Source organism: Tiliqua scincoides, chromosome 2, assembly GCF_035046505.1.
Source record: "Tiliqua scincoides isolate rTilSci1 chromosome 2, rTilSci1.hap2, whole genome shotgun sequence".
Lineage (NCBI taxonomy): Eukaryota > Metazoa > Chordata > Lepidosauria > Squamata > Scincidae > Tiliqua > Tiliqua scincoides.
Window position 1 is genome coordinate 12238063 of NC_089822.1, and position 26722 is coordinate 12264784.

The window sequence follows — 26722 nt, forward strand, 5'->3', positions numbered from 1 at the left end:
CTCCCTCCAGTGCTGTTGGAGGAAGAAGTGGGGGGGGGGAGCTGCCACAGCAAAAATACAAAGCCCCTAGTAAGCAGGGAAAGGCTTTTTGGAACCCCTTCCCTGCATGTTCAAAGACTGCTGCATGCCACTTTCTTGTCCACCCCCCTTCTGTCTGTAATGGGCATGATCTGCAGATGCTGGGTTCCCAGCATCCCTTGCACCTATTCATTTCAAACAGAAGAGGCAAGGCAACAGAGACATGTGAGAGCAGAGGCAACAGTGGTTGGCAGATTCAGGCAACACCCAGGTACACACCATCCCTAGGTTCATGTCTGCCATTCTCTTCAACTTGGAGAGGCCAAACTCTCCCAGTCAAAGTCCCCAGGGCTGATCATCATGGTTTAGGGGAGAGTTAAATTCCTAAGGGCGCAATCCTAACCCCTTATGTCAGTGCTTTCCAGCACTGACATAAGGGCAATGCAGCTCTGAGGTAAGGGAGCAAACATTCCCTTGCTTTGAGGAGGCTTCCGTGAGTGACACCCAACAGCAGGATACAGCACATGTCCCATTGGTACTGCTATGCCAGTGCTGGAAAGCACTGACATAAGGGGTTAGGATTGCGCCCTAAGTAGCTTAACCAGGGAGAACCTGTTCTAAGCAGAAGAAGTTGTCCACAACTGCTCTAAGGCTTTGAATTAGTGCAGCGGTTCCCAAACTTACTGGGGTCACTGCGCACTTCTTTCACTTCCTCTTGGCTCTGCAGGTGTCACCATCGTGGATTGCACAAGATCTCTTGCAATCCAGAATGGTGGCACCCAAGAGACCCAGGAAGAAGAGGCTGCCAGGGACATTCCACTGCATCCCTGTGAGTTTGCTGCTGCACACAGTTTGGGAGCCACTGACATTGTGTTTAAACAGTTCCAGGGCATGGTCTAAGGGCACATGATGGCACAATTAGACAGATTGCCGGAAGGAGTTTAGCAGATCCGTTCAGTGCCCAGCTATCTGACCATGTCTGGGATCCTCCTGTGTGCCATCTTTCATTCCATGATGGAAGAAAGGTGGAAGATAATTAAATGAAACAAGGGTCCTTGTTTTAGGTTGATTAGAAAAGTTTTGCTTCGGTTCCTGTTGAGTTTGAAATTCCTGTGTAAAGAAAAGAGTAGCTCAGCTTGCTCCATTTTTCCTGTTGAGTTTCACATTCTTGTATGAAGAGAAGCAATAAAGCATTAAGATTTGTAATTACTGAAGAAACATTAAGATTTGTCATAACAAATTTGAAGACATTAAGATTATTGTGTGAAGAAAGAGCACTGAGTATACAAATACAATTATCCTACTCTCCCTATCTAACAACACACAACTCTTTGTTATGGTATGACTTGAGAAGGAACGTGTTCAGATCAGGACTCGGAATGGCTTTTCAGTTTTTCCAAGCTTACCCCTACGTCCTGACTGTTCCAAAGTCTTTCCATTTTCCAAAACTTCCTTTTCAGAAACTGTATAGCTTACAGTTTAAATCTTAATCCTTCAAAAGAAGTGTCAGAGCTGAGTTGAAGGGAAGGTATGTTCAGTAGGTTTCACGCGTTAAAAGTTTGTCACTGTGGTGTCTTTGTTGGGAGTGTGTGAGGATAAATAGAATTGCAGGGGAGTGGCAGTGAGTTGCAAGTATCTTGTGGTCTCCCTGAGGCATCTGGTGGGCTACTTTGGGGTACAGGAAGTGAACTACGTGGGCCTTGGGCCTGATCCAGCAGGGCTCTTCTTCTTACGTTCTTATGAGCTTTTTTTTGGAGGGGGGTATATTTTTGAAGAAAGAGATTGTTATGAGCTCTGCCACAGACATTAAAGGAGCCATTCCTTAGGGCCCTTACTGAAACACATCCCATTGACATTAATGGTCTCATAATGCTGGAAACTTTGAGGATCAGAGCTATTCATCTTATCTTTCAATATACTGCGTGTGTGTGCATATGAGAGAGAGAGAGAGAGAGAGAGAGAGAGAGAGGGAGCGTATGGTCAAATAAGCTGCATTGAAGTTTGTTGAGGTGGATATATTGTCTCTAATGCTTCTCTCCATCTCTCAAAAATGTCTCATAACAGATTCTCAGTTCCATTAGGCCACCATCCGATTCAATGGTAAGCCCAACTCCTAATGTGTGTGTTTTACTGGAGACCTCATGTATATTGAAAGCTATTTACCCATCACATGCTGTATTTTCAGAGGAAAATAAAAGAGCAGTGTGACAGTGAAGAGTAGTTAGATAATATATTGGGCACATCTCAGCTTGGGGAGAAATAAATAGGAGTAACGTAGATGACAAGCCTTCCAACCACAGTTTTTGAAGTTGAGACCCGCAGGTAATAATTTTCCAAGCAATGTTGCAGCAGACTGGATTTCTATTATTATACACATTAAAGGAAGTGGTAGAAATCCAGACATTTAGGTACCCTAAGCCAAGTCCTAAACCGAAATTCCTTATATAAACTAATAAATTTTAGTTTATTCTATTTTATTCTATTCTGTTTGTTTGAATCCTTATACTTAGCAATGACTAAGAAGTAATTGATCAACAGTTTTAGCAAACATGAACCTCTGGCTTAAGCTTTTAAGAGACTGTGGAATGGGAACACAAACTATGGGGAGACTATCAGGGATGAGAAAACTCAGTGAGGATTGACTCGAGTCGAGTCTATAGTCACTGCCCCCCTGTGACTCGAATTGAAAAAGAATCATGACAGGGGCACTTTCTGAGCCGCTGAGTCGCCGTTTAGTGACTCTAAAAGACTCAAATTGAGCCCCTCCCCTTTAAAAAGCCTGCTGCTGAAAAATTGGAGCTGCTGCTAGGCTGTGTGTGTGGGGGAGTTCACTTTAAAGACTCCCCTGCTGCCCTGTCCAATCTGTAAAGAGGGCGGAAGGGATGGGAGGACTGCAAGAGAACTGGGACAGAATCTGCAAGAGAGAGGAGGATCACACACAGCAGCTTACCAGGACGACCCAATTCTTGGCAGCTCTACTCAGCAGTAGTCCCACTGTAGCCAGTCATTCAATGAGGCTTCCTCCTCCTAAGTAATAACGGAGCTTACAGCAGCCATGTCATGCGGTTGGCAAGCATGATCGCTACAAACTGCCCCCCTCCCACTCCCTGGGATTCTGCAGCCAATCGTAAGGCAAGAACCCCCTTGGGCTCCTCCTGCGCTCCTTCAGCCAAAGATCCAATGATCAGCAGTTCCTTTCTTCCTATCAGAGACCTGCTCCCACCTCCCCTTTCCCACGGGAACACTAACTCTTCCCTGCCTCCTGGCTGGAATTCCCTGCTGCTTGCCCGGTCTGAATGCTGGCCCCACGAGGTTTTTTGTGCCGCGAAAACAATAAGCAGACACACCCAGACACAGGCAGACTGGACTCTGAATGTGTGAGGATGAGTGCCAAGTCAGGGGGTCTTTGACTCGAGTGTTTTCAGAATCTTCAATGCAAGAACAACATGTTTTGTATATGTGTGCACATACTTTGGGGGTGATACTTTCCCATAGTTTATTGTGTTCCCATTCAACAGTGTCGTAAAAGCCAGAGGTTTTTATATGTTCCACATTAATAAGTGGGGGATTACACTGTCGTTATGGTGTTGCAGTATAAGCTGCTCTGTGTTTTACCAGCAACATTGTCAGCCAGTTGCAAGACTGATCAACAGTCCAAACAGATTGACCTCCAGTTCTCAAACCCCTTACTCTGGAGTAATCTCATTGACTTGGGTAGAAATCAAATCAAGAAAGGGATTGTAACTGTGTAAAAAGAGAGATCCAGGCAAAATAATTCAAACATTAGAAATAGGAATTCAGAAAAGTATTAATAAAGAGTCATATCATAGCAACTGATTTTCAGGCGGAGTTAAGCGTTGATATTTCATAGCTTCATTGAATATTTTAGAACCATCGATTTTATCAGTCCAATATCATGCAAAATAAATGATGTATCAATACTCCCTATTTCATATTATATTTTTTTTCAGTCCAGCTTTTAGTTAAAAACTGGCATGATGGTTTGTTAAACAGAATTGAGGAACATAAAGCAACCCAACCTCTAAGTAAAAGAATTCATAAAAGATCAGTAAAAGAACTTCCATTTGTCTTATTTTTATTTCTTTTAAGAATGTGCAGGCTGCCTCTTCAGTAAAACTACTGAGGCAGGGTACAACAAAATAATAGGAATATGTAGGAATATATAAAATCACAATTAAATTCATGAGGCAGCAGTAAAAATTCAGTAGATAAAATGGATAAAACCAATATTAAAACCAGCTAACACTACAAGCCCAAATGTCTGGACAAATTGCACTAGGAGAGCCTTTCTGGGAGAAAGGAAATCATAATCAGAATGTCACAACTGGAAAGGCCTTCTCTCCAAACTGTAGTCACCATCCACCCAACTTCTGCTGAAGAGGAAATGGATGAGTGTCTCTGCTGATGAGCACAGAGCCTGGGCAGACTCATGATACAACCAGTCATTTAGATACCCATGGTAACTTTCAGTTTTATACAGAAGCACCAGCACCTTCAGTTGTACCCAGAAACAGATCAGTAACCAGTGCAGCTTTTAAGGCCAGGGAAAATAAATTAGGTATAACTGGAAAAAAGTTAGGCTGCAATCCTAACCACACTTTCCTGAAATTAAACCCCATTGAACTAATAGGACTTACTTCTGAATAGACCTAGTTAGGATTGTGCCCTATGTAACTTAAGCATGGTAATTTGTGCTGACTAGTTCTTAAGAAGTCTTCAAAGGCAACCCTGTGTTCAACACGTTGCAGTAGTCTTATATTGAGGTTACCAGACACAGTGTGCTCATACAACTTAGATTTTAGATGAGTTACAAATTCTAAATGACACAGGTAGTTGAGTAACATGACACTCCACTTGAGTAGGACGGCTTTTAGAATAGCACTGGTGCTTGACTACTAGAGTCAAACAGAAATATGCATTATGAAGTAACAGAAATATTATGTATTGCAGTTCAGAGCTTCATTGTAAAGATTGTCCATCAGATTAACTTTTATCCAGTGATCCTAGGACCTCTGGACACTATTGTCCCTACCATGTTTAACACAGGTTTTTGACACTGATTCTGTCTTGCACAGAGATCTTCCACCTGGAATAGTTTTCCAATTCATTTCAGTGAAATGGATGAATCCATACATACACCCCAGCTCCTTTCATTGAAATGAATGGAGAACTCTCCCCCCTTCATGCACCCAGAGCTCTAAATTGGAGAACATGACTTCTTTGCAGTCCTTCACAGCATCATGCATGAAGGCCTATCCTTCGCTGGCGTTAACTGAATAACGGCGCAATCCTAACCAACTTTCCTGCACTTGCGTAGCTGTGCCAATGGGGCATGTGCTGCATCCTGCAGTTGGGGGGCAGTCAAGGAGGCCTCCTCAAAGTAAGGCAATGTTTGTTCCCTTACCTCAGAATTGCATTGCCCTTACCTCGGTGCTGAAAAGTTGGTTAGGATTACACCCTAATTTGAATTGTCTGTGGTGGAAGGAAGCCCATGGCAAATGTATGCGATCAAAGTATGCGCAGATTTAATTTTTCATTACTATAACAAACCTTTATCCTCAACCGCAAGCCCCACAAGAGCATTACAAAGATGTGCATGTGAAAACTCAGTGAATGGCAATCCCCAGTATCAGGCCACACTGATCTACTCTGTTTGTAGGCAACACTGAGCATTGTTAAGCATGCCAGTAGAGAAAGAGCTGCCACACAAGCAAAATTGCATGTGTGGATCTGATTGTTGGATACGTGCTCGGGGCTGCACAATGCACATTATTTCAGAACATGGATGTAATTTGGTTAGCACTGTTGACCTCAAGACAATTCAAATCCATTTCCTATGCTTTGCTTGATCTGTCAATCGGCCAACAAAGTATAGAACATAAATTGTACCGAACATAGACAAGGTGAACCTATTTACCTCTCTGAATGTCACAGGTATTTGTGCAACATTGTACAACATTGCAGTCATTCATTTAAAAAAAAGGCCTGCACAACTTGCAGTCTTCCAGGTCAAATGCAACCTTCCATCATATTTTTGGGGCTCAGTTCGTTCTCAACAGATCCTGAGTTCAGTCTCCTGGCATCTATGAGTAGGGAAAGATCCCTATCTGAAACCACTGTCAGTCCATTTGTGTAGACAACCGATGGACCAGCAATCTGACTCAAGAAAAGTTCTTTTGTGTTAGCTGAAAAGTTCTCTTGCTTGGGTCTGTACAACCACAGCAGTTGTCAATTCTTGGAAAGTCACAGATCATGGCTGGTAGACCAAGTTGTGCAAGTTTTATGGAAACTCATACACACACACACACACACACACAGAGAGAGAGAGAGAGAGAGAGAGAGAGAGAGAGAGAGAGAGAGAGAGAGAGCTCCTTTTTTCCCCCCCTTACCATCAAAAATACCAAAAAGGAAAAGAATTCAAAACATGAACAGAGATTGCAAACACAGCACAAAATCCTGTAAATAAAGTGAACTGAGGATCTCACTGTTGCATACCTAGAGGCAACATCTTCACATCAGAAATCATTTTTTGTAAACATCCACCATTGCCATAAACCGACCATTCATTCTTAAATAGCCATATTAGAAAGTAGCAAATGTACACTTAAGAGTCAGGATATAATCTCAGGTGAACGACGTGGAAAGCTGCACAATGTTTCAAAACTGGAGGCTGCCTTAGTGGAAGTCAACAGGGATTTCACTCTGGGGGAACAATCCACCCAAAAGCTCCACTGAATCCAGTAAAGAGTCACCCTGATACACAACTCTTGTTCACAATGGAGTGTACAAAGGAGAAAATCCTAGTGGATTGCGAGCCTGAGTTTCTTTCAAACTCAGTTCAGCTCCAGAATACTATGTGTTAAAGACACATGGGACATGGTCACAGCTCTGAGCTTGGAATGTGACCTATACAATGTATGTGTAAATATTCCGTCTGACTTGTTGATCACAAATCAAGGGCGCGATTTGGGCAGAGTTAAGCACTTTGAAGCCCCTTGGATTGGAGGGCATTAACTTGCTCGCCTCTTTGCCACTGAAGTGAAGTGAGGGGGGCTTAACTTTGGCAGGATCATGTCTGGGATTTGGTTTCTTTTCCTTTTTTCTTTTTTGTTTTGTTGTAGAGGAATTTTGCATACTTGTGATTGAATGTTGTGGGGGGGGGGGAAATTGCAATGATTCCTTTTGAATCTTTCAGCAGTGTAATTGTGGGGTGTGAATGTGCCAGCCACCTAGACTCATGTGCCAAAACATATTGAATGCATTGTTTTTAAATAAAATGTTTTATTGTGCATTGGAAATCTCGCACTGTGTTTGTCTTCTTTTCAACTAGTCAAAAAAAGCCGGTAATATTGAATGTTCTGTTTAAACTCACTTGCTTCAACATAATTAGACCAGTTCTAATCCTAATATAGCAGTCCAGCAGTGGTATTGCTAGCGGGGGTGTAAAGCACAAAGTTTTGCAGGGAGCCTCACCAAGGCGTGCAAGTGGCCCCTCCCATTTGGAGCCATTTTGAACGTATACTTCCATTTTGCTTCCACCACCCACAATGGCTCCACAGGGGAGGGGAAAAGGCTGCTTGCAAGCCACAGTGAAGCTCCCTGCAAAACTTAGTGGTTTGCACCCCCTCTAGCTATGCCACTGGTGTCCAGCAAGGCATATCTTGTTGGCATCCTTCAGTCTCGGAAGACTATGGTGTCATGCTCTGAATGGTGGTTCTGGAACAGAGTGTCCTCTCCAGTGCGCGAAGCCTGGGTAAAGTAGGTATGGAGGATAGGCTGTTTCCCATGCAGCAAATCCCCCCTCTCCACATCGCTGAAATGGTCCAATGAAAAGGCAGAGGCCAATACGGTTGGTTCCAGCAGCATCGCAGGAGTTGCCAGAACGTGATGGTGTTCAGCCATGAACTGCCTCAGGGACTCCGGCTCCGGATTTTGCCTCGAGGTTGACTCCTGAAGCCTTTTCCATAATTGGATGTAGCCACAAGGCAGTGGAGGTTTGGGATCAGAGTTTTCCTTCTCTCAGATGAGCTGCCTTCCCAGGCTGACGAGTCCCATCTACCCGGTGGCTGCTTAGTCGCCTCTTACGACAAGTACAGCCAAACAGAGGGCCTATTCTTATCCCCAGCCCCCAGGGGAAGCAAGGCATATATGCACATGTAATCCTGTAGAATGTTATGAATTCAATGGACCTCTTGAAAAACCAGAATCTTCAGAGCAAATCATATTAAAACCTGCAGTCCAGTCCTTACAAAACTGTGTTGACAGATGCTCATAATACCATACTCATATGTCACTATTTCTGAGTTTTTGGGGTTGTCAACGAAAGTAGGGGGGAGCAGAATTTCAGGAGTTCTCCTACAGCAGGAGTAGTGAGTCACTGGTCAGAGCACTCAGGTGCTGACATTAAAATATATTTAACCAAAAAGAATCACCAGGTCCATCTGGAGGCAAACTGAGAAATTTGCCTAAGGGCATACATTAAGTCATATGTATGCCTAAGGGCATACATTTGTTGTATGGGTCACCTGGAGGTTCATTTCTTCTCCAGGCTTGCCCCAGAAAGAAAGAAGGGAACCTCCAAGTGAGCTTTTCAGGGCAAAAACAACTCTGTAGATTGGGAAACAGTGTGGTTTGATTGCAAAATGGTAAGAGCCTTGATTTTTGCACTTTTTAATTTTTAAACTGCTTTAAATATGGACTCCAGTATTCACTGGCATCCACAGTGAATCAGATCTGCAGATGCCGGGCACGTGGATATGGTGGGTCCACTGTATCTTCATAATAAAAATCACATTCTTACAGCCGTCAAGAGATGAAATGATGGAGTGGCTACGCTTTGTTTAGCTAATAACTAGCTAGAATAGATGTATACAAAAATGAGCATAGAGAACCTCAGATGCCTGGGGGTTATTTAATACCCAAACACATCACACATCCTCAACAGCTTGGGAGGGCTGGAAATAAATATGGCAGCTGAAATGTTTCCAGCAAGGAGATAGGAGCCTTGGAGCCCAATCCTATACTTACAGATTGCCATTGGTGAGGATCCTCCACTGACACGGACTGCTGTAAAGCAGTCAGAACCAGTCGTGAAAAGGCAGCAGTGCACTGGTGGGAGGACTGCACCTTCTTGCCTGTGTTGCTGCCTCTTCCATCGCTCACTAGAGCAGGTAAGTCAGCAGGAGAGGCAGGAGAGGGTGAGGAAGGGTGGAACTGGGGCAAGGAGGGGGCAAAATGGAGGGGGGATGAGATCAGGAATGGGCAGGGCAGGTCTGGGATGGGTGCAGGTTAGGTAGCACGGCAGCCACCAAATCCTAATCCCCCTCCAGGATAACCTCCTTCCAAGACCCAATCCCATGGGGCTGCACCAGCTATTTAGTTCCCTTTCTCAGAGGAGATCTTCACAAGTGTCCTCCACCACAGGATGCAGCAGTAGCCATTTTGGTGCCACTACACTGGAAATATTTCTTTACCCAGCGTGTAATTAGTTTGTGGAACTCTTTGCCACAAGAACTAGTTATGGCATCTTGCCTGGATGCCTTTAAGAGGGGATTGGACAAATTTCTGGAGGAGAAGTTCATTAGGGGTTACAGGTCATCGTAGGTATGTGCAAGCTCTTGGTTTTAGAGGCAAGTTGCCTCTGATTGCCAGATGCAGGGGAGGGCACCAGGACGCAGGTTGTGCCTGTTGTCTTGTGTGCTCCCTGGGGCATTTGGTGGGCCACTGTGAGATACAGGAAACTGGACTAGATGGGCCTTTGGCCTGATCCAGCTGGGCTCTTCTTATGTTCTTAAAGGGGGGAGGAATTGATAGTATTGGGCTCTGGGTTTTGCAATGACTGGCAAGAAGCAGGTGCCTTAAAGGGCATGCTGTTTGCTTTTGGAAAACTGTTGCTTCTTTAAAAAAGTTGCAATGTCTGCTTGGGTTTGCCTCCATACTCAACTTGTGTATTCATAAAGAAACAGATATTACAAGAACGCTATTGATGTCAAGATAATAGAGAATCTCCACATGAGTATCTGCACTCTCTCCTCACAAGAAAATTGCCCCTGTGAAAAGCTGATCCTGTAATCTTTTCGGGGAAAACTGGGAACACAAACAGTCCTGCATGTGCGGGTGCATGTGTTGAATAAAGAGGTCGGCATCAGTTGGTGCTAACATTCCTGGATGCAAAAATTTGGAACATCTGTGGTTGCTTTTGCAAAGGGTAGATCAACATTCATGGGGGGGGGGGGAGTGGATGCACAGAGCGTGTGTATATCACAGGTTTCAAAGTGATCCCCCCTTCTCAGAGAATTGTTGTTCTGGAAGAGGCTAGTGTAGGTTCTTCAGTCTTGGTGGCCTATGTGCTCCACAGGAATTTTGAAAAGGAACAGTGAACACCACTGCAAAATGGCTACCAGTGAACATGGTCAGGTACAAAATGATCTCTCTCCCTCACACACGCACACCCCATGTACTTTCCACACATCCATGCACACAGTCACATCCACCCATCCACACGTATGCACACTACCTTCCTTTGTTCCATCTATCCAACCATCCTCTGTGGCCTCCATCATTGCCACCATCATTGCCTCACCTCTGTCCTTCCTGCTCAACCTGCTGTTCTTGGAAGCTTCACTTGGTGCAGCACATGTTTTGAGAGGGAGGGAACAGAAAAGGAAAAAGGGGCACATCCTGTGTTTGTGTTCAGAGAGGGGCCATGTGTGCAACCTTAAGCCATTTCTGCCCAACATTGTGTATACGCAACAAGCTCCAAATGTGTATATCTGTGGACTGGGCAAAAATGGGTTAACTTCAGAACCCAGCTCAATCAAGACATGGGGTAGACCTGGGGTCCATGTTGAAATTCGGCCTTCATGCCCAAGGTTTACTGGGTGGTAACAAAGGAAAAACTCAACTTTCAGAGTTTGTCTCTGACAAGAAAGACATAACAAGCAAGATTAAAAAACCACACAATTTGATCCCTGCTCCCTGCTTTTCTAAACTTCTTTCTGCAACTTTCTTCTCAGCTACCCCTCCCTTTCTGCTCCACAACATCCTGAGAAATGTATACAGGTCCAGCCTATTTATACACGGATTTTTTATACATGGATTTGACTCAACATGAATGGCCCCTGCAAATGAGAAGGAATGTGCTGATCCCCGGAGAAGGGGAAAATGCATCCCTTTAAAATCAGTTTTAAAAACCGAACAGTCCTTTAACAATAGCCTCCTTAATGAGAGGGAGAGGGCAGCTGGCTGACAATCCAGCAGTCCTTCTCTCTCCAGGTGACCCCTCCATTCCCCCTGAGGAGTGAAAGAAAGATACTTTACATTGGTGAAGGGAGGGACTGAGTGAAGCGCCTTTGAAAGCACTTGGAGGAGGACTGATTGATGGATTGTCTTCTTAATGACTATTATCTTACATCACAAAGGTCAGCAAAGCTGTTTTTAAATCACCGAAGCAAAGAAACTTAGTTTTTTAAAATTGATCTGGTATAGTGCGTTTTTTGCCATCCACGTGAGTGCTTGGAATGGAACCCACGTGAATAATTAGTCTCAACCTTTATAGTTGACAGAGTAGGACTACAGAAGCCCTGAAAGTGGAGCAGCCCAATCCTGACCTGCCCGGGGTGTGGAGCTGCAGAGGTGCCGAAAATGGCTGCTGCCGCATCCTGCATGCTCCGTCTAGGGTGGTGAGCCCTCTGGATCAAGTGGAGCTTTGCTCCACCAGTTCCACCTCCCTCCAGCCCTGTTCCCTGCCCTCTCTCTGGCCTCTATTCACCTCCCCCCTCCCCAGAACACCTCCTCCCTGCTTATCTCTGCTTAACTTATCTCTGCTGCTTGGCAGTCCACGCAACAGGCAAGTGAAGGAGCTTTAGTGGCCGCCCAGCGGTAGCCCAGCGCGGGCCGGCGCTCGCCTGCCACCGGCACTTGCCTGGCACTAGGGCCTGCTTTAGTGGTTTACCACCGGGTTTACCACCAGGTAAACCAGCACACACTGTTCCGGATTGGGCCCTAAGTGCACAACTCTAACTAACTTTCCAGCACTGGTTGGGGGGCAGTCATGGAGGCCTCCTCAAGGTAAGGCAGTAGTGTTCCCCTGCATTGCCCCTACATTAATGCTGGAAAGTTGGTTAGGATTGTGCCCTGAACTTCCTCATAAGGTCACTGAAATGCAAGGATACAGAAGACAGGAATTGACAAATAAGGAATTTCAATATAGAGAAGAGTTTCTGGTTTTCTTGGTTATTTTTTGGTCACCATCTCTAAGAAAGAAGGAAAGAATTTCTTGTAGTGTTTCCTTTGACCCTGTTATTACATTACGCAGTTGAAATGTGATGAAATTGCTTAAATGCGTTTAGGGATTCTTCAATATAGTCCATCCAAGAATGTGCCTTTTACATTTTAGTTCTTCCAGGATAGCCCAGCCAGGGACAATGACATACAGGAGCTTTTCTCAAACTGTGGGTCAGGACCCACTAGGTGGTTCACGGGTCAATTTCAGGTGAATCTCATAGCACCTAGCTCACCCACCATTGAAAATACAGAACGGAAAATACAGGATACAGAGCTGCTGAGCAGAGAGGGCTCCTGGTGGGAGAGAGGCATGGTGTTTTGCCCTGAATAGGTGGGAAGATTGGACACTGGAAAGGGAGGACAGCTGTGTGGGTGAAGAAGGATCCAATTCTGTGTTTTGCTTTGACTTCCGAGCTGGAATACCTGAATTCCAAGCTATGCAAAATAACAGCATAAGCGCGCTGTGTAATGGGACTCTTGGCTGATTGTAGCTTAGGTTTGAAGCCTAAATTGATGATGTCACTTCTAGCCATGACATCACTTCCAGCTTAATGACATCACTTCCAGTGGGTCCAGACAGATTGTCATTCTAAAAAGTGGGACCCGGTGCTAAAAAGTTTGAGAACCACTGACATGCAGTGTGATTCAACATGAGTGAATTGGAATGGGGGAATCTTACTACAAAAGATTATCTGTGAGATTTTGTGCCCATCACTACACCTGAACCAGTTTCCTTTCTGTAAAATTTGCAAGTAGGAGCCTGCCTCACAGGGCTATTGTGAAGCTGAGAGTACAAAAACACCATCATAAATCAAAAGTACTCCTATGTTATAGATACAATTTGACTACAGATATAGTCATTTCAGATGTGTGTGTTTTAATCAGTCAATATTATTATTATTAAGTATATTTATATGCTGCTTTACAACAAAAAAGTTCACAATGTTCTTTCGCTTTACAAAAAAAAATCAAACAAATACATATGTATTTCTACATTTATTTTTCACATTTTTAGGCCACCCTTCCTCCAAGCAGCTCAGGGTTCTTTCCCTCATTTTGTCCTCACAACCACTCTGTTAATCAAGGTAATTCAGGAAGCATCATGACTGAGCATGAATTTGAACCCGGGTCTTCCAGGTCTAAGTTCAGAACCACCACACCATCAGATATTAACCCAAGTGGACTCACGATCTTAAAATATGCAGCAAATTGCCCCTTTACAGCAGTATGTGGCCACCGGAAAAGATGTTAGTCTGCTGGGGTGACAAGGGAGAGTTACTCTCCCCTGTTAACTATAGGAGGAGCACCACTTGAAAAAAGCACCTCTTTGCCCAGTTAGCAGGCCAGTGGCATCGCTAGGAGGGTGCAGGGGATGTGGGCTGCACCTGTTGATGCGCATGGGGGGGGGTGACACCACTACTGGCCAAAAAAATTTTAAATCTTGGAATTTTTGAATAATACCATCATGTTATAATATCATTCGATGTGTAATTTTATGCAGAATGCAATGAAACAAACCTCGTTGAAATATCTCTATTCTGTCAAAAGTTATAGCCAAAAAAACCAGGGGGATAGGGCAATAGTATATCACCATGCCCACCACCCAAGGTGTGGTCCTGCCCACTACATGGGAGGAGGTCATTCTGGCCTCCTGCACTGGGTAATGCAAAACCTTCATTTGGAGTGACATTCTGGCCTTCTGCACTGAGTAATGCAAACCCATCTGATCTTTGGGTACAATCTTTGTTATAATGCAATCCACTACTTTGAGAACTGAAAAATCTCTTACTGATGCTGTTTCACGCACACACACACGCACGCACGCACGCACGCACACACACACACACACCATGTTGGGGTCATTGTGCATAAACATGGCAATTGTACAAAAACGCACAAAGGAATGGAGAATGTGCACACATTCATTGCATCAGCAGGAGGTTTAACACACAGGGTAGATGAACACACAGGGTAGCTGCCTTTCAGTGAGTCTGACTACAAACTTCTAGATTCAAAAATACCAATACACATTTTATTTATCATCGTAAAACAAACATAAATGTGATATTCACCATCAACTTTAATAAAATGGGTTTCCTGGTAAGTAATTACCACTGTCGCCATGCCACCAGAAGAGTTGGTTTTAGTTTCATTTCTCAGTCCTACAGACACCTACAGAGGGCAGACAGGTAAAGGTTATCCATCTATCTCTCACCCAATTAAAGAAACCTTACAGCATAATCCTATACATGTCTACTCAGAAGTAATTCCTATTGAGTTCAGTGGGAATGTGTACAGGACTGCATAGAATGTGCAGAATGTGGGAATGGGTATAGAATGTGTATAGATCAGTGTTTCTCACACTGTGGGTCAGGACCCACTAGGTGGGTCATGAGCCAATTTCAGGTGGGTCCCCATTCATTTCAATATTTTATTTTTAATATATTACTTGATGCTACCATGGTATGTAACTTCATTTGGGGAAATACTACAGATCTCTACTTTTGACAAGCTATATCCTTTTAACAAAGATAGTCAATGGAACTTACTCCTGGGTAAGTGTGGGTAGGACTGCAGTTTAGGATTGTTAAAAATGTTCCTGCTTCATGATGTCACTTCCGGTCATGACATCATTTCTGGTGGGTCCTGACAGATTCTTATTCTAAAAAGTGGGTCCTGTGCCAAATGTGTGAGAACCACTGGTATAGATTCTTGGTCAAGGATCCATAGAGGTTTAAATTAATTAATTAAATCTGTGTGTATTTACATAAGAAGAGAGCAATGGTTCTGATGGGAAATGAACTTTGTTTATTGGATGAAGGGTCAGAACAGGTACCATCATAGAAGAGTTGTTCCTGCCCTTGTGAAAGGACACAGGGCTGCTGCTTCTAGAATGGGGCCTATTATCTTCAGATTTCATTTCTACTCCCCCAAAATTGACTTTTTTTTAAAGTATTGCCCAGTTAACCAGGGTGGCCCATTTTTAATTGATGGAAAGATTTGAATGCATTAATATAACTGGTTACTTGACAAAATGGTGCAGCCCATGCGTGTGCCTGTGTGTGTGTATATATACCAATGAATTCCTTCCTTAACTCACAATGAATGAGATCATAGCATTTGTTTTGCATCTACCCGCTGCTCTTCAAAATAAAGGGTCTATGCTAATAGAAAGAGCTGCTGCCTGGTCAGGCCTGAAGGTGCTGACCTTTGCTTTTCTGTGCCCTGGAAGGAAAGCCTTGCTGTGGGTTCAGGCTCTTTGTGGATAAAGGCAGCTCATTAGATCATCACCTCTGAGATGCCCCATTGAAAACGCAGCAAGATGCATCAGGGCTTCCTCATCCCAGTCCCCTCAAGGCAAAGTCCATTTGTATCCATGGACAGTGGGGCAATCTCATATTAAGGGTCAGCATTATTGGGGTTTGCAGTAGGGCTGCCAAATATCCAAGGGAGGGGGAACCCTGGCTCTTGTGTCTTCATCCCAAAATCAGCACAGTGCGGCTTTTTCACAGCATAGAGATGAGCACTATCACCTGTTTGTGTCTGCACATTCAGCTGCTGGGAAAAGGCAGCACAGTTACAATGGCCAGTTGAAAAGCTGGCAATCCTAAATTGACAGAGCATGAACTGGGCAAGAGCAAAAGAAGCCATGAGTGGCCACAATTTTAGGGGATGCAACAAAACACGCATGCATGGGGCACCATGCAGTCTTGAATGTGTTTCATGCAATTTCTTAGCTGGCCACATTCATTAAGAAGAGCACTGTGGCTTCAGGCTTAAAGGTCACCTAGGCCAGCATCCTGCTTTCCATAATAGCCAGCCAGATGCCACCAATAGTCTTTCCCTGCTATTTCCTTAACCTAAAGCCTCTGTACATGGTGGATTCAATATAGCCACAGCTAATAGCCATTAATAGTCCTATCCTTTACCTAAGCTACCACATTTGCCATAGTAGCAGTAGTAGAAGAAGAAGCCTGGACAAACAACTTAACTTAGTGCAAATAGAATACATTTTGGAGGTTCAAACTATTTCCACACATGATCTTATTAAATCTTGCAACAACCATATGAGCATGCAGCAACTGTTACCCTGCACATACCCAATCTTGTCTGATCTCAGAAGCTAAGCAGGGTCAGGCCTAGTTAGTACTTAGATGGGAGACCGCCTGGGAATACCAGGTGCTGCAGGCTTATACCATAGTCTTTCGAGACTGAAGGTTGCCAACCAACCATATGAGCATATAGCCTGCTGGATCAGACCCAGGGTCCATCTAGTCCAGCTTCCTGTATCTCACAGTGGCCCAACAGATGCTTCTGGAAGCATTCAAGACAACAAAATACCAGTATCCTACTGCCACTTCCTTGAATCCAGGATTCAGAGATGAGCTACCTCTAAAACCTGGAGATTTGTTTATTAATTTATTTGTAGCATTTTTACCCCACCCTTTCCTCCCAAGGTGGTTTACAAAAACGCACATACAGAAAGAGTAAAAAATCACAGTTGAAAACAATGGTACCCTGCCCTAAAAATCCATAAAACATTAAAAAAAAAATTTTTTTTTTAAACAACCATAAAACATAATTGCAATACAAGAGCAACAGCAACCTCTAAAAAGGACATGCCTGTAAAAGCCTGATGTTACTTGAAAAGGCCAAGATTCAGAAGGTTTGTCTAAATAAAAAAAGTATGAGATGTTATACAGTCATCATGGCTTGTAACCTGTGACGGACTTTTCCTCCATCAATCCCACTGTTAAAGGCATATAGCCCAGGTGCCATCACCACATCCTGTGGCAATGAGTTCCACAGATCAATTACATGCTGGGTAAATAAATACTTCCTTTTGTCTTTTCGAACTCTCCCTTCTAGTGTGCAAGAGGAAAAACAACTTCCCTCTCTATCCATCTCATGCCTGATTTTACTTCTCAATCATGTCTCCCTTGGGTACCGCCTTTCTCGACTGAGCAGCTGCAAACTCAGGCCAACCCTATAAATGGGCCAGACCTATTGTCCCCACATTGCATTTGAGGGCTGAGCTGACGGAAGTGGCATGCAGAGAGCAGCCCACTGTGTTGGTGCCAGCAGCAGGAGTGGAAAGGAGGCTTTGGAGTTTATAGCTCAGTGTTAGGTGCTATGTAATGGGGGGGGGCAGGCAGGCAGAGACTTTTGAAAACATAGAAAGTATTGTGCTGTATTTCAACTGCATGGATTGATTCAACACCTGAATCAGGGTCTCATCAGGATCTGACCTCTGACAACACAGACAATTCTTACCCCCTTTCACACACCTGATAGCAATTTGGAGAGCACATACCTAAAAATATAGCTTATGGCAACTGAGAGCAAGCAGATCTCAAACCTCACAATCAGTCCTGGCCAAAACCAAACATGAGCTTCAATGAGCGTAGTCCAGAAGGAGCTGGAATATCTGGGTGCATCCATTTCTGCCAACACCTACCTATATAGGTAGGCCTATATACCTATATAACACCTACTTAATCATTTCATCACTACTTTCTGTCTGAACAGAGAGAGACCAAAGCCTTGGAGAGTTATGGATACCTTTACATCATTATAAACATCTAGGTGACTCTCCTGCTCCGCGACCATCAACAGGAGTTTGGCCACTTACTTCAGAGGCAGCAGGATTGAACCCACATAGTGCAAGACACCCCCCCCCATGCCTGTTTATTCAAAAGGAGGTCCTTTGGAGTTCCAGGGGACATCACTCCAAGCGAGCGTGTGACAATCACTGCAGCCATCAGTGGCATAGCTAGAGGGGGGGCAAGTTTTGCAGGCGCCCACACACTTCGTGCTTTGCATCCACTCTAGCTATGCCGCTGGCAACCTTGTAGTTGAATCCAGGGGTACTCCAAAGTACTATCAGGGGAGGGGGAAGGGCCTCACTCCCGACTTGTGGTTGCACCCTTTATCCTGGGGAAGAGAGGAAAACAATGCCAAAAGAGCCATGATTTCTGGGGTTGATGTCCACTCCCTTCCCTGCTAATCTGCCTCGTCCCAGACGGGCCCGATCCTGTTCCCAGAAACAATGAACCTGCTAATTGGAGGGTCTTTGGAAACTACTTGCCCTTTCCCTTCGTCTTTTAAAACCTGGTTCTTCCCTGGCGAGGAGGAGCGCCCTTCTGAACTTTTCCCTGGGCAGAGAGGCAGCAGAGAAGCCCAGCTGCAGCACGGCATTGCAAACCGATCCCCCCCCCCACTGATCCCCCTTCCCACGGCCCCCTTCCTCCTCTCCTAGCCACAAGCTGCCCTTCCCCTCTGTTGCTTTGGGCTGCCCCTGCTGGAGAGGGGAAGCGCAGGAGATCGTGACCCCCCTCCCCAATTTGCACCCCCCTTCTGCCCGGTCTCCTTTCTCCATTGTTTGCAGCAGGGGTGATGATGATGAGACTGGGGGCTGGTTCTGTTGCGATGCCCCCCCCCCTTCCTGGTTTGGTCGATTCCACGCATCGCATTTGTGCTGGCCACAAGCTGAAGGCAGACTCAGTCCGAATTGCAGTTCCAGTAAATAAATAAATAAATCTCCCCTCCTTTTCTGACTTTCCCTGGCCGGCTGCTCCTGAAACTCACATTTTCAGGAAGTGATGAAGCCATCCAATTAAAAAATAACATGATAAGCATCAATCGGGGTGATGTTTGTGCGAATAAAAGGCATGAGGGTGCGCAGGTGGGTAGAGAATTACTCGTTTCTGTCATTCCCATACATCGCACACATCTCTATAGGAAAATATCATCTCATACATGTATATGAGATGTATAGGAATGAAAGAAATGAGTAATTATATACCCACGAACGCATACCTATATCTTCTAGTTACATACACATCACCCCTATATATCACTCCTAGTATATAACATATAACATCATCTATCTATCTATCTATTTCCAGTTTATTTCATCCCTGTACATCACACACACACATTATACACACACACATTATACACACACACACACACACACACACACACACATTATCCAGTGTGTGCGCATATATATATATCGTGTATGTAAATATGTATGCACAATACATTATATATAATACATACAATTATAATACAATATAATACATTATAATACAATACATATATATATTATATATAGACACACACAGGTGTGGGTGTGAGAGAGAGATTATATGAGTGTGCGTATTTGGGTATAATATATTGGGTGTGTATAATAAAATATTTATATATTTTTGGGTATGCAATAACTATATAACAATATAAGTCTATCTCTTTATATGTATATCTCTCTCTCTATATGTCTGCACACACACATGTATGTATATATACATATGTTTGTATGTTTCTGTGTGTGTTTGTGTGTGTGTATATATATAGTTATATTTATAGTTCTATTTACAGTTCTAGTTTTAGTTCCAAAAGGGTTAGCAGAGCTCAGTAATGATCATATCCCCCTGAATCCCGGGACAAGTAGTTCTTTCAGGGCTGCCTAGATCTCTGGATCCAGCAGCTTTGCTGATGAGCTAAAGGCCGAAATTGGAAATACAATTTTAAGAAAATTTAAAAAGTGACCTCATGGAATGGAAACTGGAAGAAGTTGGTCTTTTCTGGATCTCCGAACTGGATCTTTTCCCGATCTTCCGACCAGTTCACCCGAGATTTGAGCAGATGGCGGTGGCTTGGATTCAGGAGGCTCCGGGCTGGCTTTCAGATTCACTCAACTGGTTTGTGGATCGGGCGGAAAGCCGGGCAGGGAGCAACTTCCAGGTGGGGATCCTGACGTGAGCGAAAGTTGGTGCGGACTCCGGGCGCGCTTGTAGGTCCAGAGGCCGACAAGGGAGATGGGAGAGCTGGGCAAAGGGTGACCTGGGGGGGGGGAAGCCAGCTTTTAATCAAGGGGGGGGAATGCTCTATATTGCAACACTGGAACGATCTCAAGCGGGACAGAAAGTGTTTGGGTGGCCTGGAAAGATCTCAGCTCCTTGTGCTGGGAATGGTCCTGGGGGGAGGGGGACGGACACTTGGGTTCTTTTCTTGGGAGGCTCCAAGTTTGGACAGACCCGCGCTGGAAGCTGCTTTGCTCGGGCTCGGGCTCAGGGAGAGGGATGGCTCTCTTTGGGCTGCCTCCTGTTCTACTTTTGTCCCCCAAAGTCTTCCCCAAAAGGAGTCAAACCAAAAAAAAAATCTGTCTAGAAACCCAACTTGAAGGCCGTTGAAAAGAATAATTGATCCTGGTTGAGAGCCCCATCCTAGCCATGTCTACTCAGAAGTAAGTCGCGTTATAGTCATCGGGGCTTACTCCCAGGTAAGTGTGGACAGGATGACAGCCTCGGTCATTTTCTTCTTCCACTTCTAGGGCAGGCAGTGGGGAGAGGGGCAAATTTCTGATCAAAAATTCCCCTCCAAGGGAGGCGAGAAACTCAAAGGGCGACCCAAGTGTCTCCTGGAAGGCCAACTTGGAAAGACTTCCGCTTGGGGACAGTTAAATTTGTCCCTTTGACAAACAGCATCTTTTGAATTCCTTTTGAGAGGGTCACAAAAAGATTTCACGCCTAACTTGAGCGGGACAAAGAGAGCTTGCGCCAGTTTGCGGATTTTTCCTTTCCCCCCCCCCCCACATTGAATTGAGGGTGGGTCGTTTGGGGCGGACAAGATAGGAGGACTCAATTTTAAACACGCTTTGGGGGGGGCAGCAGGAGTAGCACTCCCCCTGGAAATCAGAGGAGTGCAGGTTTGGAAAATGGGGAGTGGAAAGAAAGAAAGAAAGAAAGAAAGAAAGAAAGAAAGAAAGAAAGAAAGAAAGAAAGAAAGAAAGAAAGAAAGAAAGAAAGATAGGAGGTGCACAAATAAGGCCTGTTGGAGTATAATTAAATAAAAAGATACTAAATTTTCTACATCAAAATATATGAAATAAAAGAAAACGTGCCTGTATATGAAATAGCAGAAAGCCTATCTGAACATGGACATCTGGAGTAACTTCTTAAAAATAAGTGAAGCCTGGAGCATATTTATGAAAAGGGCTACTCCAAGTAGGAATTGGGGAACTGGGGTCCTTGGGCGAGAGGGGCCTGTATCTAAACATAACTGACCCACAAATACTTGATTTTTTGTTTCCTGTTCAATGGAGGCACCTGCCTCTTTTTTGCGTCCACGTGTATGAGCAGTGCATGGGTTTCCGCAGAAAGCGTGTAGATTCTACCCACCTCTGCCTGTGCCTGTCCCCAAGACCGCTCCATAGATTGGGGGGGGGGGTGAGCTTAGACTGTGACCTAACGACAGCGATCGCCCTCCAAGTCAGATGATGTGGGGCACCAGCTCAAGAGGGCACAAACCTGAAGATGCGATCGTGGTGTCTTGGGTGTGTGGCAAGGGGAGAGACCAGTTCTTGAATTAGGACCATCTGAAATACTCTGGTCCTTATTCGTAAGGAACCCCCCTTTATCCTTTTGCAGTGGGGCAGTTATCACAGATTAACTCTTGAAACTGACACATACTGTCAATCGCCTCCCCCCCCCCATCTGTTCAATTTCAAAACATGACTGATTTTAACGCCTTCAAAAATAAAGTTTCCTTGATGGGGAGGGGGGCCTACTTTTTCATTCTTGCTATCCCTTGTCGTCGTCCCCTTTCCTCCCTCGCATTAAGCATTTCAAACTCTCCCCGATGTCCTCCTCGGTGGGTTAGAACACAAACAGGATTAACTTTCTCTGACCTTAAGAGAAGGTGACATTTTCATCTCGCGATTCCCAGCAGCAGCAGCAGCAGCAGCAGCAACAAACAGTTTCTTGGTGTTGGGGGGGGGGATTAGGCGGGCGGTGAAGGGCTGAAAAGATGGGGCGGAGGAGGAGGGCAGCTTGAAGAGGAGACAAAAGGTGGCCATCGGGTTTCACAAGATTAGGTTGCCCTCTAAACAACACGGGGTTGGGGGGGGGGGCGTTGTGTGATAGCAGAGAGTCACTCTTTTCAAAGTTACTGATTAAAGGCGGGGGGGGGGGTAGCTGAAGGAAGAGAAGGAAGACCCTAAAAGCCTTTTGGAAATTGGTCAATTACAAAATTGGTCAATTTCATTGTGGCCACTGGAGAGAACAGCCCCAGAACTCTTGGGCCACCTTATTTAGTGACATGTCTGAGGAGACGAGAGCCCACCACGATCAGTGAAATCGTTTTCAGGTGCCACAAGTGTGTGTCTTGGGGGGGGGGGGGGAGAGAGAGATCCTGAAAGGTGCAGGACGCCAGGAGTTGTATCTGCCTGCTGGATTGACAGAAGGTGACATTTCAAGCCAGCCAAAGCTTTCCAAGTTTTTGCAGGCTGTTGAGAGTACTCCAGAGCCTTGCCCATAATTTTGAAACCCTCTGTAGAGCCACTTTCAGCGCAGTTCTGGGCACCTTGACTTGAATGTAAACCCCACTGTATTCAGTGGGGCTTGCCCAGTATCTGTTTAGGATTGCAGTCCAATTTTGACCTTTGGGGCTCCAACTCCTGCAGTCCCCCCCCAAAAAAAAATCACTGCAAACGTCTTCAGTTGCCTCCTTGTGCAATCAGTTTGGGGATCTGATATTACAGTCTGTGGGTTACACCTAAATCTTGCATTGCTTCACCCCTTCCATTTCTCCCCCCCCCCCGAAACTGTGGACTTATTCGGTGACTTCTCTGACTTGCCAACCTTCTCCCTCCTCCTCTCGGGGATCATCTCCCATAATCTTCTAATCTTCTAGCGATGGCACCGGGGCGCAAATTTTTTTCTTAACCCCCCCCCCCCATCTTCCTGCCCCTTTAGTCATTCTAATGGCGCACGTTCATTCACAAACCAGCCTGGCCTCCTTCACACTGCAGGAATGAAAAATTCCCCTGCCTTTCAATGAGATGCACCCTTTTCTAAAATAAAATAAACTGAGCTGATGGGGGGGGGGGGCTTTTGTTGTCGTAAAGAGACCCATAGTTAAATTCCTCCACCACAGATGTAGGTCCCAGAGTCTAGCCAGGTAGGTCTCTGGCTGCCTTCTCTGCACTTGGGATCTCACGACTGGAGAGGCCTCTCTACAAACTGATTTCTGAGCCCGCTCCTTCCTCTTCCTCTCTCTCTCTCTCTCTCTCTCTCTCTAGGTTTTAATGGCAATTAAACCAAACTGGAGCACTTACCACGTAGGCAAGCGTCATTTCTCCCCCCACCCCCGCCCCTAACAGCAAAACCAAATAAAACAAAAATATAATTAAGAAAAGAAAAGAGATTGACTTACCCCAGAATGGAGGTTGAAGTTGGGGCAAGGGGGGGACTTCAAGGGAGGAGAAGAGGGCTTGTTTGGGAGCTTTCGAGACAGATGCATTTGCTAGGCGAAGCTGGAGGCCAGCAACGCTATAGATTAGCATGGGGTCTCCAGCACACACGGGTTTGATCAATACCCCCCGCACTGACGAGCCAGATGGTTTGGGAAGAGGGGCAAGGGGAAAAAAGACCCGCACTAAGAAGAGTCCAGAATCAGATCCAAGCACTCCTGCCTCTCCCTGATCTTTCACAGACCTGCCTGGAAGGAATAAAAAGCAGGATTCACCAGCCATATACATGGCTGGTCGTGGACATTATTCTCTTGGCTGCTAGAAAATTACTGAGCTTCTTCCAGGATTTAAATTCTGAAATGGATTTCTGCCTTGCAAACATTTGCACACTCACAATATAGAGGGGGGATGTGTGTGTGTGGACTGCAGATTAAACACGTGTACATGATTGCTTTATTTCGTATCTTGTGTTAAAAGGCTCAAAACAGAGGCATCGTATTATGGGATACATCTTTAAATGGACTCATTAGGCACATGAATGAAGGTGGATTTGGACACAAAAATACAGCCACCTCCTCCAGGTATACACGTGTGTGCGTGTGGACTACAGATTTAAACACGTGTACATGAGTGCTTTATTTCATATTATGTGTGGAAAAACCTAAACACAGGGGCATCGTGTTGTGGGATACATCTTTAAATGAACTAATTAAAGGACGTGAAGGAAGGTGGGTTTGCACACAAAAATATAGCCATTGAAATGCACTCCAGGTATATACGTGTGTGTGTGTTCAGTCTTTTTGAAGGGGTGGATGGTTGTGTGCCTTTCACTCGAGCAGCAAGCCGAAAGGGTTGCTCTAAATATAAATATCTAGCAAAATAAGAACGGCTGCATGGAATATAATAATTTTTTACGAAGTCTGGGCGGTGTGTAGAGCATGGGGGGACAATCAAGAAAATAGACCCAAGGGAGACAACAGAAGGAGGGGAAGATGGGGGCAGGAACAAATAGGGGAGAAATATGGGTTTATCTGCAGTTATACGTGCTCAGTTCCAGCACCTATTTGGGGCGTGGGAGGGGGGTCTTCCTGTCCCATTTAAGAGCATATGCCCTATTTCCGGACACAGAGGGAGGGAGGGAGGTGTCGAAGGATGACGTTGAGATCTGTGTGTGTTACAAGTGTCTGATCATATATTGAGACGACTCGAATAATGAAGTAGGTCCCGCAGCCCGTTTCTAGGCACGTCGACTCGGTAGTGAGCCCCAGACTGAGATCGAGGGGTCTTAACTCCCAGGTCAGTATATGGCTGGGAGAGACAGCAGCAGCCTCCCTCAATTCCCCCCTCACTCAGCAACGGCGAGACCCCAGCCAAAGCCCAGCCCTTCGAAGCCACAGTCCCGTAGAGATCCACAGAAGAGCTGCCGCGAGCACTAAGTTCCTGAAACTAGTTTGACTCCGCTGGTGCTCGCTTGGTCTCCCCTCAACACTGCTGCGTGGAAAGACTGAGTGAGTGAGACTATATCTGATAATGTCATTCGTCTTTAATCCGGAGTACACACACTCATGTAAACGGGTGCCTGCCGAACCTCAGAGCCCGATCCTATACATGTCTACTCAGAAGTAAGCCTCATAGTAGTCAATGGGGCTTACTCCCAGGAAAAGGAGTCTGGGATTGCAGCCTCACAGACCAATCCTATCCACACTCTCCTGGGAGTAAGCCCCATTGACTCTAATGGGACTTACTTCTGAGTATACACGCATAGGTTTGGGCTCTCATAAATTTGCCATTAATCTGTGTGTTTCTCTGAGGATCTCGACGGAGCCAGAAGTTTAACGGGTTCAATGAATAGGGATCTGTTTTTGGGGGGACGACACTGGGCATCATCCTTGAACCCAAACCTATGCATGTCTACTCAGAAGTAAGTCTCATTGTAGTCAATGGGGCTTACTCCCAGGAAAGTGTGGATAGGATTGGGCTGTGAGGCTGCAATCCTTAGCCTCACTTTCCTGGGAGTAAGCCCCATTGACTACTAATGGGACTTACTCCTGAGTAGACATGCATAGGATCGGGCTCTGAGGTTCTGTGGATAGGATTGTAGCCTTAATCAACTAAGGGCTGAACACGTGAAGCTGAATCTTCGCTTCCACGTCCTGCCCGCAGAGACGATGTGCTGAATCCGGAGCGCAGCCACACAAAGAGATGCTTTCTGGCTCCTCGTAGAAACAACCGAGTATCGATTAGGAGGTGGGAACTGGCAGCACCTCACCTTTAAACTCTGGCCCACGTGATCAGGAGCTCAGCAGGCAGAAAACAGGTCTGTTTTTCAGGTTGAACTCTCCCATCAAGACCTGGGGAGGGGGCAGGCACCACCAAAACCAGGAGGGGGGCTCAGAAATCTCTGGTCACTCTTTTCAGGTTTTCTTGCAGAAAATGTGGGTCTAGATACATAGCAGTCAATGGGACTTCCTCCCAGGAAAGTTACACATACAATGGAAGACAGAGTGCCCCTACTTTTAACCATGGTATAGCAGAGGGAATTTTGGCACGTATAGCTCATCACGGCAGTGTTTAAAAAGCTGCACCTGCCCAAATTCCCTCTTCTATACAATGGTTAAAGGTAGAGGCACTCTGTCCTCCAGTGCATCTGGTCACCCTGTGTGGGTCACACAATGGCGACAGATTTCCCTTGGCTTGGGAAAGAGGTTTCGAGTCCCCCCAACGAAAAGGATTCGGATTGAAAGCGATTCGAAGCAGGATCCCCCGAAAGGAAATGGAATAGCTCAATTGATTCACGGTCCTGGGCAGTGGCGTAGCTAGAGGTGGTGCAAAGCGCTAAATTTTGCAGGCGCCTGAACGCGTCCCCTTCCCTTTGGAGCCATTCCGGGCAGGTGGGTAGCAAAACGAAAGCATTTGAGATCTACACTTGCCTATAGAGCTATATAGCCAACTTCTGGAAGCCCCGCAGAAATTCAGCGGATCTGGCCAGTGGCGTAGCTAGAGGGGGTGCAAAGCACTAAGTTTTGCAGGGAGCCGCATCCTCCCCAAGCCTCAGTTTTGCTCCCACCAGCGAGAATGGCTAGGGGGTGGGGCCGCTTGCACAGTGCGGTGGGGCTCTCTGCAAGACTTAGTGCTTTGCAC

General features: G+C 45.4%; 1 protein-coding gene and 1 pseudogene across 1 annotated transcript in view; both read left to right on the forward strand.

The window, feature by feature from the left end:
* The first annotated feature begins 16395 nt into the window (after positions 1-16395).
* Positions 16396-16515, forward strand: LOC136642527 (5S ribosomal RNA; annotated as a pseudogene).
* A 3459-nt stretch (positions 16516-19974) lies between these two features.
* Positions 19975-26722, forward strand: part of ONECUT2 (one cut homeobox 2) — an 89849-nt gene continuing 83101 nt past the window's right edge. The window contains exon 1 of the mRNA XM_066618106.1: positions 19975-20073. Coding sequence (XP_066474203.1) covers positions 19975-20073 — 99 coding nt within the window. The remainder of the gene's footprint in view (positions 20074-26722) is intronic.